Source organism: Psammomys obesus, unplaced genomic scaffold (genome assembly GCF_907164565.1).
Source record: "Psammomys obesus unplaced genomic scaffold, mPsaObe1.curated_primary_1811, whole genome shotgun sequence".
NCBI lineage: Eukaryota > Metazoa > Chordata > Mammalia > Rodentia > Muridae > Psammomys > Psammomys obesus.
The window spans coordinates 23,828,326-23,843,528 of NW_026592890.1; the positions used below are offsets into that span (position 1 = coordinate 23,828,326).

Sequence of the window (15,203 nt, forward strand, 5' to 3'; positions counted from 1 at the left end):
TTGCTGATGAGGAAAACGGGCTTAGAAAAGTTCTAAGCTGGATAGAGTAAAGGTCACTCTATATATCAATAATAGAGTCGTATGTATGTATTGTATGTCTATTGCATGTTACAGAGGTGAAAGTTTTAAGTAAAAAAAGAAATCAGTTTGCCTTCCTATGGCCAGCAACTTTTCGAAGCATTCTGCTCTGTGAACTGCTCTAACCCCAGTTGGAAGTCCTGTTGCTTTGAAATAGCTCAACTGAGTTTTGTTTGCAGTTCTGATAAAAAGAGCCATGTTTCTCGTTAAAGGTGGGACCCAGAGTAAAGTGAGATTTGATTCTGTGGTTTATTAATCTTAGCGACGCCTAGGAAAGGCTCTTGAGTGTGCCCTGTTATCCATCCTTTCTCACACTGCTTTTTCCTTCTCCGGGTTTCTTTGCAGCCTCAAGAGAGACCTTACAGGAACAGGAGACAGAAATAGACATAGATGAAGTCTTTTGGAAAACACGGATTGTACCGATTTTGCATGAATTAGAAAAGGGTAAAACAACAGCTCTTGTTTACAATAAAAACTTTCCGTTTATTTGTCTGCTCCCCGCTGCCCTGATATTTTCAGTGTACTTTGACCATCATTTCTTTGGATGTGTTGGAAAACAAATAATGTCATGTTTTTACTCACCCTGTAAATGTGTATGGTAAGTATTATGTAAACCGTTATTAATGAGTAAAATTATGATTGGAATGTACCAAGAGAGCCAGCTTGTAAAAGAGCCCACTAGTGCATGATAGCACACCTTCTCTACTTGAGCAAATGCTGGTTCAGCCTCCTCAGGGAGACTGTGCACATCCTAGAAGGTCAAGGAATACAGATCTCTTGAACTGAGTGAGCCACATGGCCTGGTCAGTGAGAGCTATGGCCATAGTTTTGGTGATTCTTGCTCCTCTTAAGGTTGGTTGCTCAAGAAAGTGGCCTGGCATGGGTCCTGTCTATTGCTCCTAAGGGCCACAATGAGGCGTTCCTGTGAGGGGATGAGGAGCCACTGAGAGGATGTTACCCAATTTTTCCCCCTAGAATTCCATCTGGGAAGGTGAACTAGACCGCTCTGGACCCTTGGTCAGAGCCACAGAGCAAGACTCATGCTGAGTGCCATGTGCACAGTGGGCCCTCGCTAGGACTGGTTGAATGACTACTGTGGGACCCATGAGCAACATGGCAGACACCAGAAGATGCTCCACTAGATGCAGAGTACATGCTTCCTCACAGCCTGCGGCTGTATGGTGCAGAACACCTGTTTCCTGAGTGGCTAGTGCTTGCTGGTTTTTCTGTTTTGTTTTGTTTTTTTAATTTATTTTTATTCATTACAATGTATTCACTTTGTATCCCAGCTGTAGGCCTCTCCCTCGTTCCTTCTCAATCCCGCCCTTCCTCCCTCCCTCATCTCCTCCCGTGCCCCTCCCCTAGTCCACTCAGAGGGAGTCCTCCTCCCCTTCCATCTGACCCTAGCCTATCAGGTCTCATCAGGTCTGGCTGCATTATCTTCCTCTGTGGCCTGGTAAGGCTGCTCCCCCCTCAGGAGGAAGTGATCAAAGAGCCAGCCACTGAGTTCATGTCAGAGACAGTCCCTGCTCCCCTTACTAGGGAGCCCACTTGGACACTGAACTGCCATGGGCTACATCTGTGGGGTTCTAAGTTGTCTCCATGCATGGTCCTTGGTTGGAGTATCAGTCTCAGGAAAGACCCCTGGGCCCAGATTTTTTGGTTCTGTTTCTCTCCTTGTGGAGTTCCTGTCCCCTCCAGGTCTTTCTATCTCCCCTTCTTTCATAAGATTTCCTGCACTCTGCCCAGAGTGCAGCTATTGTTTCTGCAGTGCTGTGCTGTGGCTAGGCTCTCCATGTCCTCTCCATGGGGCAGATCCTCCAGGATCCTCCAGAAAGCCTCCAGGCAGGCTTTCTGGCCTCAGTGCTAACAACAGGTGCCCGGTGCTCCACGTGAACTCTGTACCCAGAGAAGGAAGAAACCACGTCACCTCCGAACGTGAAAACACTTCCCCACGGAGTCACTACTTCCTCCTATTAGCTTGTCCAGTGGACATGGGGCCATTCCTTCAGGGAATGAATGCAAGCTGAGTGAGAACAGTGGCTCTGGGCAAGGGTTAGAAACCACATGGGAATCATTGAGGCAGGAGGCCTGTCTGGAAGGCAGATCTCCCAACGGCAGGGTCACGAGTGGATGCCCAGCATTCTGCCCGCCAGACATCAATAGGGCAAACTCGGTACAGCACTGAGGAGTCTGGGGTGTGAGATATAGGTGACTCTCCCTTCTCAGATCAGTAAACAGTGGGATGTCGCCAGGCCTGAAACCCTCACCCTTGGGAAGCTGTGAGTTCAAGGCCAGCCCAGGTTCCACCGCCAGAGGCTGTGTCAAAAACAGAACCAGCAAGCAAAACCCAGAAATAGCACATCTCTGTCGCTAGGCAAATATAAAAAGAGCAAGTAGCATTAAGTCCAGTTTCCTGACACTTTGTAGTTCCGTTGATCTGTTAAGTAGTTAACAGATAAGTTAAAATAGTTAATAGAATAGTTTTTAAAAGTCCCGGTTGCTCTTCTCCTGGATTCTCTGGCACTAATGTTCTACCACACTGAATTTTTCTTCTCTGTGTGTCCCTCTTTCTCTGCCCCCTCCCACATTGCTTTTTTTTTCTCTCTCTCTAGAACTTTTTGAGAACACGTTGCTAACACTTTTCAAGGCCAGCTTCCACTACATAATGGGACTCTGTCTCAAAATGAAACAAAATAATAAAAAAAACAAATCCAAAATCTATATTCTTAGCTACTTTAGTCCATGATTTTCTGTTTATTAGTTTTAGAAGCAACAATGTTCTTTTCCATATCTGGAAGTTATCATACAACACTGGACAAATCTTGTCTGCATTTTGCTGCTTGTCCCTATGATTATTTTTGCTTATTGTCCCTTTCTAGGAAAAAAAAAAAAAAAAAAAAGCCCCTGGGCCACAAATTGCAATCATCTGCCACAGCCCTTTCACGATCCTGATACAAGTGAAAAACAAAAACAAAAGCAAAAACAAAAACAAAAAAAACCAGGCCATTTTTTGCACAGAACACTCACACATTGGCTTTCCCTCATACTGAAACCCAGATTGGGCCTCTGAGGCAGGAATCTCTGCGCACCCATGCCGCCCTCTCGTGGCAGGAGGCCCACCTGCTGACCTACCCTTTACTGGAAATGGGAATTCTGATCATTTGGGTCAGGTGGTGTCTGCCAGGCTCCTGCTCTGTGTAGCTGCTGGGTTTCCCTTTGGGGGTAAGCATGACTTGTCAGGGAAAGTTACTTGGCAACTGTGTTTCTCTAGATTTCTCTTGAAACACTTAACTGATTTCAGCTCTTATGATGTCTTTTGAGGCCATGCACCTTTCTGTCTGGTCTTGCTTTGGCTTCTTGGGTCTCCATATGTAACCAAGGCTTACCTTGAACTCGCCATCCTCCTGCCCCAACTCCGGAGTGCAGTACTCCAAGTGGCATTTGTAACTATTGTAGCCAATTGACTGACACAGAGGGCTCACCTGAGCAGTAGTTGAAACTTTAAGCCTTCCTTTCTGGTTCGTTTGCAAGCAGCAGAACCTGAGCAGCTGAGAACACTCAGCTGAGAAGCCCCACCCCCAAAGCGTGCCAGTCAGAGAACAAAGCACCGCAGCAACAGGCTTCTTTCTTGATCTTAGGTTGGTCTAGGTCATTTCCCATCAGTTCATTTATTTAAGAGCAGATCTGAGAGGCTTTGGGGTGTATTTTGCTATTGAGAGTTAAACTTTTTTTCTTAGATGTTATTGTTGAAAAGACCTAAAAATGGCCTGAGTCACTGCCTTTTGCTGGCGCACACGTCCTCCGTGTCAGCAGCCAAGCTGGCATTAGGGTATTTAAAGATTGGCTTCCCACTCGCAAATTTTGTGGTGGGTCTATCAGAGGCAATACTTCCCAGCATACCATGAATCCTTTTGTCTCCCCTTGTGCTCCTGCCAGGCTGTTAAGCTGCTCTCCAAAATCGCCTTCCCCTGGATCACGGCTATAAATTAAATGTTCTAGTCTCCCTCTTTCCTAACTAACATCTTTTGAAAAGTCTTCCCTCCAATAGTAATGGTGGATGTTACTATGTCTATTTCCCCCAGATGACAGTCATTTTGAAAGGAGCATAGTCAGGCGGCAGGGCCGGCCTTTGACCCCAGCACTTGGGAGGCAGAGGCAGGCGGGTCTCTCTGAGTTCGAAACCAGCCTAGTCTTCAAAGTGAGTTCCAGGACAGCCAGGGCTACACAGAGAAACCCTGTCTTGAAAAACAAAAACAAGCCAACAAACAACCCCCCCACAAAACAAAACAGGCTATTATTGTTTTTATCGACAGACAGAGGAGAAGGTGGGCTTGCTTGAAGTAAGTTGTGAGTTGTAGATCCACATAGCATTCTTGCTCTACCATGCAGACGCGGCAGTCACTATCCCCCACTCAGTGAAAACATCTGTCTGTACATGGCACACCACACCTATTCACACGTGAAACCAAAATAGCACTGCAAGGTAACATTCATTCCTTTTGGAATGTTGCAACCTTTTTTTTTTTTTTTTTTTTTTTTTAAGAATTGGAGGCAGAAACGCAAATGACATAACCTAGGAGACAGATGAAAGAGGTGAAAACAGTCAAGTAGATGGAAGTGATGTGAGAGAGGAAAATGGTGTCTGGGAATTTGGAGCTTTCCCTTACACTGCTTATGTTTGGCGCATCCGAAAACCCAGCCCTATGAGTAAGTGGTGGATGTTCTCTTTGCTCCGACAGAAGACATCGACTCCAAGTGTGTGGCGTGCACGCAGCTCCATCGCACGCTGGAGGAAGGGCACATGCTCGGGAAGAAGTTCAAGAGGAGAGGCTCCCTGCTGAACGCCCTGTATAAGCTAGTGGACACCGGCTCAGACCCGCTCAGCCTGAAACTTGCAAAGCTTATCCTAGCGGTAAGTTTGCCTTTCCTCTGTCCTGCCCTCCATCTGGTCAAGTGGTTTGTTTGTACATATTGCAAAGAGATGAAAAAAAAATGTGATGTGTCTGTTAGAATCTTGGAAAAACTAAGGCAATCAGCTTGTATCCCAGCTCTGGACTGGAAGGTATTTCCTGAGGAACAAGGCCAAACACAGACGGGTTACCTCGACATAGAGTTTATTTTAAAAGTAAGAGAGAAAAACAGAAAGTCAAGAAAGGGACGAATGAGTGACAGCAGCAAACATAGCCAACCCGGTTGCTCAGACTAGACTAAGTGTAGTTTGGGAAAGCGCTGTGGCTTCTGCCTGACTCTGTCTTACAGCCTAAGAAATCAAGACAGCGGCCAGGTGCTTTGTGAGCCAGTGCGAGAGAGGAAGCCAGCTGCACACGGTCACAGGACCGCCCCTCGGTGGCCATCGAAAACTTCTGCGGAGTGTTAGGAGAAGAGGCCCATGCCAAATGAAAGCCTGTGGCAGCTCTGCCTAAAACAAAACCTGATGGCAGCTTTGTCGTCACGGGCATCAACAGTTGGAACCAAAAAGATAAGGCAGGGCCATTATGGAATGTTCTAAGAGAGCAAGCAAAAAGAAATGGGCAAGGCATTACCTTTCTATAAAAGTAATAGTTCCCATCCACCCCCCTCATTCGTACAAGGACAGGAGAGCTAGCTGACTGAAGGGCAACCCCGTGCCCTAATAGCACAGCAAACGTGTCCCTCCTATCTTATTTTGATAATGACGTCTTTCATAAGCAGAATATTCTGGGCACATTTTTGTGTAATTTTAGGTGGAGACTACACCCTGACTTAGCTGCCATCATAAACTAGTCTCCTTTTAGAAATCGGGGTATGTGACTCAGTGCAGTATGCCTCTGAAAGAGCCACTCTATTCTCCAGCTGGTGGAGGCCCAGCCAGGCTGCCAGCACCCAGGGACCCACTTTACCTTTTTATCTGCATTCTAGATGTTTTTGTTTCATGATGAACCAAAAAGAAGAGGAAGAAAGAATGAACCACAGATCTATTTATGCTTTGTAGTAAAAAATATTACCTCAGCTAATTGCGCAAATCGGTGTGTGTGTGTGTGTGTGTGTGTGTGTGTGTGTGTGTGTGTGACATAGTTTAACAGTTCAGGCCTTCTGAACTGGATGTTGAGTAGGTAAAAACCCACTTGGCAAGGTTAAGTTGCAAAGCAGGGTTAGACGGCCTTCTTCTTCTAGAAAACACCATCACCTTATTTTATGTGTAAGCATGTTTCACCTGCATATGTGTGCGTGCACCTTGTACGTTCCTTGTGCCCACTGAGGCCAGAAGATGGCATCAGATTCCCTGGGACTGGCATTACAGGTGGTTGTGAGCCACCATGTGGGTAGGGAACTGAACCTGGGCACCCAGGTCCTCCGTAAAAGTAGCCAGAGCTCTTAAGCGCTGAACCAGCCCACGGGTGCCCTCTTACTGTAGAGCTGCCAAGTCAAAAGGGATTGTCAGAGCAATGACATCCAACCTCCAACTGGCTTCTTGGATCTCCTGTGACATCTCAGGGGAGACCCTGTTCAGAGGAGGCTTTAGAATGAGTTTCTGTATAAATTCTCAAGGCACCACATTGTGATAACTGTGGAAGCGGGGGCTGGAGAGATGGCTCAGTGGTTAAGAGCACTGGCTGTCCTTCCAAAGGACCCCAGTTCAAGTCCCAGCACCCACATGGCAGCTCACACGTGTCTGTCATTCCAGGTCTAAGGGATCTGACTCCCTCACACAGACATGTGTGGAGGCAGAGCACCAATGTACACAAAATGAAAACAAATAAATTAAAAATAAAGAACCATGGAAGAAATATGAGCAAAAGACTAAAGACATATAGAACCCAAAGCTCTATGCTGAATCTCTTCTTCTTACCATTATCTTTTTTTTTCCTGTTCACCAGTTTGATATTACAGTTCAATCATTTAACAGTATTTATTTAAAAATATGCAATAAGCACGTGAATTGTTCCAATTTCTTGAATTCTTTGGCTCAGTAGAGATCTACCAAACAGCCATGTTAATTTTAATCCTTTCAGAAAACATCTTGTGAAAATATGTCAGCCTGTATTTAGAGTACATCCTCCCCAGGAGTGGAAGGGTAAAATCTAGCACCCTTGGCAGAGAGGAAACAGCCAGAAGGAAATGGCTTATACGTCATTTGTGATTAGATATGGTGGGAGGACAGAAATTATTTCAAACTTCTTTAATTTGGAAAACAAACAAAACCGAAGCATCTTGTTTTGTTTTGTTGTTGTCTTGATTTGGGTTTTTTGTTTGTTTGTTTGTTTGTGGATTTTGTTTTGTTTGTTTTTTTGTTTTTTGTTTTTTTTTGAGACAGGGTTTCTCTGTGTAGCCCTAGCTGTTCTAGAACTCCCTCTCTAGACCAGGCTGGCCTCAAACTCATAGAGATTTACCTGCCTCTTGCCTCCTGAGTGCTGGGATTAAAGGTGTGCACTCATGCCTGGCCAAGAGCATCAGTTTTATTGTATGAAGAAAAACACCCTACCAGAAAAACATACATCTCCAGGAATTCACTGTAGCCCTGGGAACGCCTGTAAATAGGGCAAGCAAACACCCAGGACCACCGAACTCTAAGGGAAGAGACAGAGACACAGCCAGCCAGCACCTCTGACAGTCTCACTGTTGGGCATAGTACCCCTGGCTGTTAATGTTGCTTTGATGACACTCGCACACTTGTTTTTGCTGCTGTTGTTTGATTTTGTTGTTGGTGTTTGCTGCTTTTGGAAGCAGAAGGTGGGCGGCGGGGAGGTGGGAGATAGGTTCACTCACGGGTGTGTTTTGTCAGGTGGGGAGCAGAGGTTACCCACCACAGCAGGAAGGTGAGCTAGCTGGTCAGAGATCCCAGCCTCAGGCCTCCCAGCAGAGTCGGCCAGCACAGCCTGCCCTCGCCCAGATGTGGAAAGGGTTTTCTGTTTGCCTCAGTCAGCTGCTTTGCTGGGGTTTAAAAGCCATGTTATGGCAGTAACTGTCCTAACTTTTAACTTCCCGTTTCCTTTTCTTCCTGAGAGCAGAAGGGATCCCTACTCTTTCCTGTGACTGCCCTGGCAAATTATTAAAACACGGGCCCTGACAGGAGTGGGGCTGGGCTGGGGACAGCTCCGTGGGCAGGTCTGAGGCCATCTTCTTTCTGTAGAGCAGGGAGGACACCAGGGCCAGGTTCTGCGATCCTGAGCAGAATCCAGGCCCAGAGCAGACATGGCAGGGCGGTGCTCCACTGTGTGCCCTTGACCAGCCTTGCCAGCTCCACACACGTGCCCATTCTTCTGTCTCCCTCAGGGACCAGCTCATCCCATGAACAGCTGAGTGCTCAGTGAAATCTGTGGACCTAACAGATAACTCGGGTATATTCTATTATCTTTCAAAAACATTAACTGAAAACCCAACAAAGTACATGAAAGATGACGTCTTAAATAGTAAAACAATGACCCTTATGCCAGATTTTCACACAGAATTCTTTATTTGTTCAGAGGGCCCCACTCCTACAGACACTGTTGCTTGAGGGCACAATATTCCAGCCTGACCCAGAAATTAGATATGTTTTTCCTTTTAAACCTAATAGCCTGAGTTTGAGCCTTAGGGCATATGTGATAATAAGAGGGAACCAAGTCCTGCAAGGTGTTTTCTGGCTTCTACACATAGACACAGACACACAGACACAGACACACACACACACAGACACACACAGATACACAGACACACACACACGGACACACACAGATACACAGACACACACACACGGACACACACAGACACAGACACACAGATACACAGACATAGACACACACGGACACACACAGACACACAGACACACACACACACCAATAAAATATAAAAATGAGTATGGGCCTGATGGCTTTAATCCCAGCACTCAGGAAGCAGGGGCCGGTTAATCTTTATAAATTCAAGGTCATCCTGATCTACATAGTGAGACCGTGTCTTAGCAAAAACAAAACGTACGAAAGACAAGTAGAAGTTTTTTGGGGGTGCTTACCTAATTTGAATAGTTTTGCTGTTCCACAGTTTATTAGACTATTCTCCATTGTTATTTTTTTTTCGACTTTGAATAAACATGCAGGTAGTATAAATCCTTGGTTCTGCTGGTCACTGGGCTAGTTTTATAAAAAGAGATCGTACTTCCTCATTGCCTCGTGCTTAACTGACTTAGATATTGTTGTGTGGTTTAGAAAGTAATTTCAGCTTCAAACAATGATTACTTAAAAGCATTTCAGAAACAGCCCCAAGAATAAGCACACTCTAAAGTATTGGGTTTTTTTTTTTTTAAGTTCTTTTTTATACAAATGGTGGAGGGGATATGTTTCATTTTTGTTTTCTTTCCATCGCTTCCCATGCTTTTCTAGGTTAGTTTAATCTGAACTTTGGTATCCTTCATTCTTTACCGTTGTATTCTAAATCAACTACTCTGTTCAATGGCACACTCTTTTAAAAATACCTAATAGTTTTATATATGAACACCAGTGAGAGACAAACGTCCCTAAAGTAGCCTGAAAGGTTGCCAGAATTGTTTTCAGTACAACTGAGTTAGATAATATAACTGACAAAAATTGTAACGTTTCCTATGTTTAAAACCCTCTTCCTGCACTCTGAGGATGGAGGTTTTAGAGGTTTTAGAGCCTTTATTTCCTTCTGCCCAGAAACGCCAGTGTGTTCTTTCTCTGCAGCTTCAAGTGAGCGGGAAGAATCTTCTTAATGTCTGCAAGCTGGTATTTAAAGTCAGCAGGAACGAGGAGAACGATGCCCTGATGCAGAGCGACAACATCCTGGGTGAGCCTCCATCAGCCCTGGTGGGTGCAGCCACTGCACCCGAGCACAGAGTCCCAGTCCCTAGAGGAAAGCGAGAGCGAAGGGTAGTGAGATTTTACTTCCCAGGAAAATGCAGTCATGATGGTTGTTTTCCTTAGCCTTCTCAGTTTCCTGCATTGCTCGAAAGCAGCATTTAGAGTCTTGGGGCACACACTGGGCTTTGGTTTTGCTTTTTCGATGCCTGTAGTGAGGTTGTGTGACTTGATGAAATCACTGTAAAAAAAAAAAAAAATCATTTCCACCCATGCCCAGTGGCCCATGCCTGTAATCCCAGCACTCGGGGAGGCAGAGGCAGGTGAATCTCTGTGAGCTGGAGGCCAGCCTCATCTACAAAGCAAGTCCAGGACAGCCAAGGCTACACAGAAAAACCCTATCTCAAAAAAGCCAAAAAAAAAAATTTATTTCCTATGCCTAGAGTTACTGTTAGAATAAACCCACCTAAAAGCTTTTGACATAATCAGAAATTCTAATCTCTTGATGTAATAGGAATAAGTGAAAAAACAAAACTGAAGAGACAGTTGCAACTGTTTCAGGCCACTGATGTGGGCACAGTTCAGTACCCCAGTCTCAGCCTGGCTGACGAAGCCTGACTCCTAACATGTCCCAAACAATTAAGAAGTAGACGGAGCTGCACAGTAGGAAGCTTTCGGGGCTTGTGCAGTTCCTGCAGAAGAGGAGGCAACCATGAAAAGCAGTGCGGTTCCCTTCTGTAACAGGGGACAATGATCTCAGCAAGCAGGGACAAAACCAGGGCTGAAAGAACATCTAACTTCAGGTCACTTAACTGAGAATCACAGATCGAAAACAAAGCCTGGAAGGGTCCCTTTGACATTCTCATCCCCAAAGGTGGTGTCTCCATCTAACCTTCCTGAACTCCTTTGGAATTCTCCAAAAACCTGTTTTTAGCTCTACGGCCTCAGGATCAGTCAGCGGGTCTCCGTTGTTGTTGGGTTTATCTGTTTGTTCTGGGCAGTCCTGGGAGCCCAGGAGCACCACTGAGTTTCTGCCTGCTTGCTGTTTGTTTATTGTTTGTTTGTTTTTACAGACAGGGCCTCACTGAGCACAGCCCAGGCTGGGCTCAAATTCACTGCGATTTTTCTGCTTAGGCCCTCCCGAAGGCTGAGCTAATACATTCTTGCCCCCATGCTCAGGGAGGGAAGTATTCTTCAGCTGTCCTGGGAAGGGGTGGATGCTATATTCAAAAGATCTTTTTTCAGTAACTGAGCTTGTTTTTAAAGTCCCCACGGGAGCCATGTCCCATCAGGAGAGCAAGAAATGCATTCTTGAAGATTTGTTGCAAATTAGTTCTTAGCCTGCTTTCGTCACTAGTACTCAACAATAACTTGAAATCTTTGTAACTAAAAACTAAAGGGTGGGAAGAGCCACGAAAGTGGCATTCCTTCTCCTGTGCCAATGGACAGCCCCTCCTTTCGTCCCCATCCCTATGGGGAAGATTTGTTGCAGCTTCAGGAACATTTGCTTGTAGTTTTGGACAAATGTGTTTTGGCAAATTGTGTGCCAACCCCAAAGTTTCTGTTTTCCTCAGACATTTATATATATGCGTCTTTTTGGCAGAACCGCTGCTGGAGGTGCTGAGGGGCGAAGACCTGCCAAGCAACACTGAGGCGTTTCTCTACTGCATGGGGGCTCTGAAATTCCTTTCTGGGAGTCCAGGGTTCCTTACCGAGATGATCGGCAAAGGGGCAGTGGAGACACTGGTGCAGTTGGTAAAGCAGATGAATGAGGACACAAAGAAACAGGGCGCGTGCCTGCCTAACTCAGGCCACTTGTTAGTCCAGGTGAGTGTTTCAAGGGAAAAGGTCCTGAGGTTTACCAACACCCTTTAAGGGGGTAGCAGATGAGAAGCCTCTGTGTTAGGAGGCAGTCAGGGTCTCTGAGAGCAAGGATAGTGCCTAGTTGAGCCTAATCCATGGCTTTAACTGAACCTCCCACATTGCTCTGCAGATAGCCACTCCCACTGTTCTGAAAAGAAAGCAGGGCTGAAAGCTAGGCTTGCCAGTGTGTACCTGGACTCCCAGAACTTGAGAGGAGCAAGAGAATGGAGAGTTCAAGGTCTTTCTCAGCTACAGAATGAGTTTGAGGCCAGTCTGGGCTTCTTGAGACCAAGGAAGAAAGAGAGGGGAGGAGGGAAGAAGAGAGGGAGAGAGGGAGGAAGAAAGAGAGGAAAAAGGGAGGAGGGAGTGGCGAGAGGGAGGAAGGGAGGGAGAAAGGGAGGGAGGACAGGCCTGTCAATCCCAGCCAATCTGGAAGTTTAGACAGGAGAATAATAAAGGCCCAGTCTTAAAATAGACAGTAAAGTCAAGGCTGAGAAGGTCTATGGTAGAGTGCCTAGTTTCCATCAGCACAAGAAAAAAAGTAACACAGATGGGGACGTGGGGAATGGAAACTGCACGCCACTTAGAGGGGAGCCTGTGAGGTAGTTTGTAAGGAGCTAAGGCCAAATCTGCAACGACAAGGGAGTTAATGATACTGGGTGGAGTTCCCACCAGCTCCGAAGACGTAGCTCAGGACCGCAGGAATGCAGGCAATAAAGCAACCAGGTATAACTCATCAGGCCAGAGCAGGGAGAAAAAAATGTTCCTCTGTGTTAGAGTTTTATTACTGCTCTTGTGACAGATTAAATGTCACGGTTAAATTACTCCCACCAAAACTTCTCTAGCTCTCCCGTTTCTTTGTAGATGAGATTTTTACCCTTAATAGCATTTATATATCAAATAATAGCATCTTTGATGTAATAGCTCATGGGATTTGAAAGGGATGGATTGGACTGCTCTGAGCCACCGGGAGAGCATGTTAAAAATTACATTTGCATCCCGACTTCAAAATGCTTAAAATACTTATGATGATTATTAATTTTAGATTTTGGTCCCCCATTTTGAAAAGATTGTAGAAATCTCTTTTGGTCAAAGGCAAGGCAAAATCCCACAGGCATGCTGTGGTGTTCTGTGTGTGTGAAGGGGGGATTACAAAACATTCTTTTCATGTTGACAGTATTTTGGATCATTTGTGGGGTTTTTTTTCTTTTTGAAGATAGATTCTTTTATTATCATATAATGATGATCAATACAAGAAAAGTATTAAAATCAGCTGAGCTAGGCGTGGCGGCACACACTAATCTGGACACTTGGGAGGCTGAAGCAGGAGGATCATGAATTCTAGCCTGCCCCCATCCCAGAACAAAAAACAACTTGAAATATTTTCATCCTGAGCTATCTGGACATACCTTCAACATTATAGTCTGTTAGGTAGGTAGATAGATAGATAGATAGATAGATAGATAGATAGATAGATAGATAGATAGATAGACAGACAGACTTCTGAGACAGGATCTCACTATATAGCCTGGCTGTCCTAGAACTCATTATGTAGACCAAGCTGGCCTGGAACTCAAAGTGATCTGTCTTCCTCTGCCTCCCAAGTGCTGGGGTTAAAGACATGCATTAAAAGAATGCCTGGCTCTAATCTCTGTTTTTAATAGTCAATTTGTTTTATGTCACCTCTTCTCTTTTGGTTTCATGTCCATTCCGTCAGCTCATATTATTCACACTGTATTTAGCACTTTTTAAACTATCTCATAGGTTTTAAAAATGAGACAGTAAAAATCTCATACATCATCTCTGTAATCTTACCTGATACTTATTCGTCATTTGGTGAGGACATACAACTGCGGTGGTTTGAATGAGGGTGGCCCTCATAGGCTCCTACATTTGACTTCTTGGTCCCCAGTTGGTGGGACTGCTTGGGAAGGATTAGAAAGTGTGGCCTTGTTGGAGAAAGTGTATCACTGGGGGGTGGCTTTGAGGATTGAAAAGTTCACACTAGGTGTGTGCCTCTCTGCCTTCGGCCTGAAGACCAGGATGTAAAGCCCTCAGCTATCTCTCCAGCCATGTCCATTCCTGCCCTGATGATTGTGGACTAGCCCTCTAAAACTGTAAGCAAGCGCTAGCTAGCTAAATGATTTATCTTATAAGAGTTGCCTTGGTCATTTTGTCTCTTCACAGCAATAGAACAGTAACTTAGACAACTTCAAATTCTCAGCCATGCTTACCTTCAGCTATTTATAGCATTTTAACTTGGGTGGAGTTCTCTTTTGTTTGTTTGCTTCATTTTTTTTTTTTTTTGGTTTGTTTGTTTTGGGGTTTGTCTGTTTTTGAGGCAGGGTTTCTCTGTGTAGCTTTGGCTGTCCTGGAACTCACTCTGTAGATAAGGCTGGCCTTGAACTCACGGAGATCTGCCTGCTTCTTCTTCCTAAAACAATGTTGTTTGTACAGCTCAGGCCTGACACAAGATTGTGATTTTCTTTCTCTAGCGGCCTGCATGCTGGGATTATAGGCAAGCACATCAGCACCTGACCCCTTCTAATGTTTTATATCACAGTGTGGGCATTCTTGTCTAGTGGAAGAAACTTTTGCCAACCTATTATAAGCATGTCGTATCGTTTTATATCATAAGAATAAAATCCGTTGAGAAAAAGGAACATTTAGTGCTTCCATGAGCAAACAGATGTCAGATCAAGAGATGAGGTCAGGAGGTCGGTGTGGTTGTCAGGACAACAATGTCTGAACTCAGGAGTTTGAGGCCAGAAGATTTCAAGGTCAAGGCCAGCCTGAGTTACCTAACAGGTTATTGTCTCAAAAAATAAATAAATCAGCAACCCCCTACCCCTCCCTCCAAATAGGAAGGAATCAGAACTCTGCTGTGCCGTTTAGCTCAGAGTGTTGCTGCTTTGTTGCTCCTGGTTTTTAATTTCCTTATCTCAGATTAATTAGCCTTGGTCCCACTGGGTCAGCCCTTCCAGTCGGTTTCCTCTAGGGGTCGCTGTGGAGCTTCACAGTGCCCACCCCCTCCACAGCACAGCTGCTTTAGTTGTCTCCAGCACCTTCCTTTGTGCCTAGGATACAGCATGGACAGAGGCTCCGTGGGGACCACGGCCTGCACCCCCTACCCCTGTGCAGCTAGAGACAGTGGCCACGTGCAAGCGTGTTCCTCCAGTGCGTACCATCTGCCCTGGGCGAGCTATCACCGTGTGTGTTTGCGGAGCTGGGGAGGAAGGGAATTTGTCTCACACGTTAGCAGAATCCCGAAAACTGTACAGTCCTTCATATTTAACTAAAACAAAGAGGTTGGGCTAGCTATCCCCAGACTGTACAGCCACTGTTTGAGAGACTAAAGCAGGGGACTCGTGAATTCAAGGTCAGCATGAGCTATATAACAAGACATATATATATACACACACATATGTGTGTGTGTATAGATGATAGATAGATAGATAGATAGATAGATAGATAGATAGATAGATAGAT

General features: G+C 45.3%; 1 protein-coding gene across 1 annotated transcript in view; it reads left to right on the forward strand.

Moving 5' to 3' along the window:
- Positions 1 to 15,203, forward strand: part of Armc2 (armadillo repeat containing 2) — a 107,316-nt gene that overhangs the window by 42,311 nt on the left and 49,802 nt on the right. The window contains exons 7-10 of the mRNA XM_055616019.1: positions 424 to 522; positions 4,821 to 4,993; positions 9,738 to 9,840; positions 11,455 to 11,678. Coding sequence (XP_055471994.1) covers positions 424 to 522; positions 4,821 to 4,993; positions 9,738 to 9,840; positions 11,455 to 11,678 — 599 coding nt within the window. The remainder of the gene's footprint in view (positions 1 to 423; positions 523 to 4,820; positions 4,994 to 9,737; positions 9,841 to 11,454; positions 11,679 to 15,203) is intronic.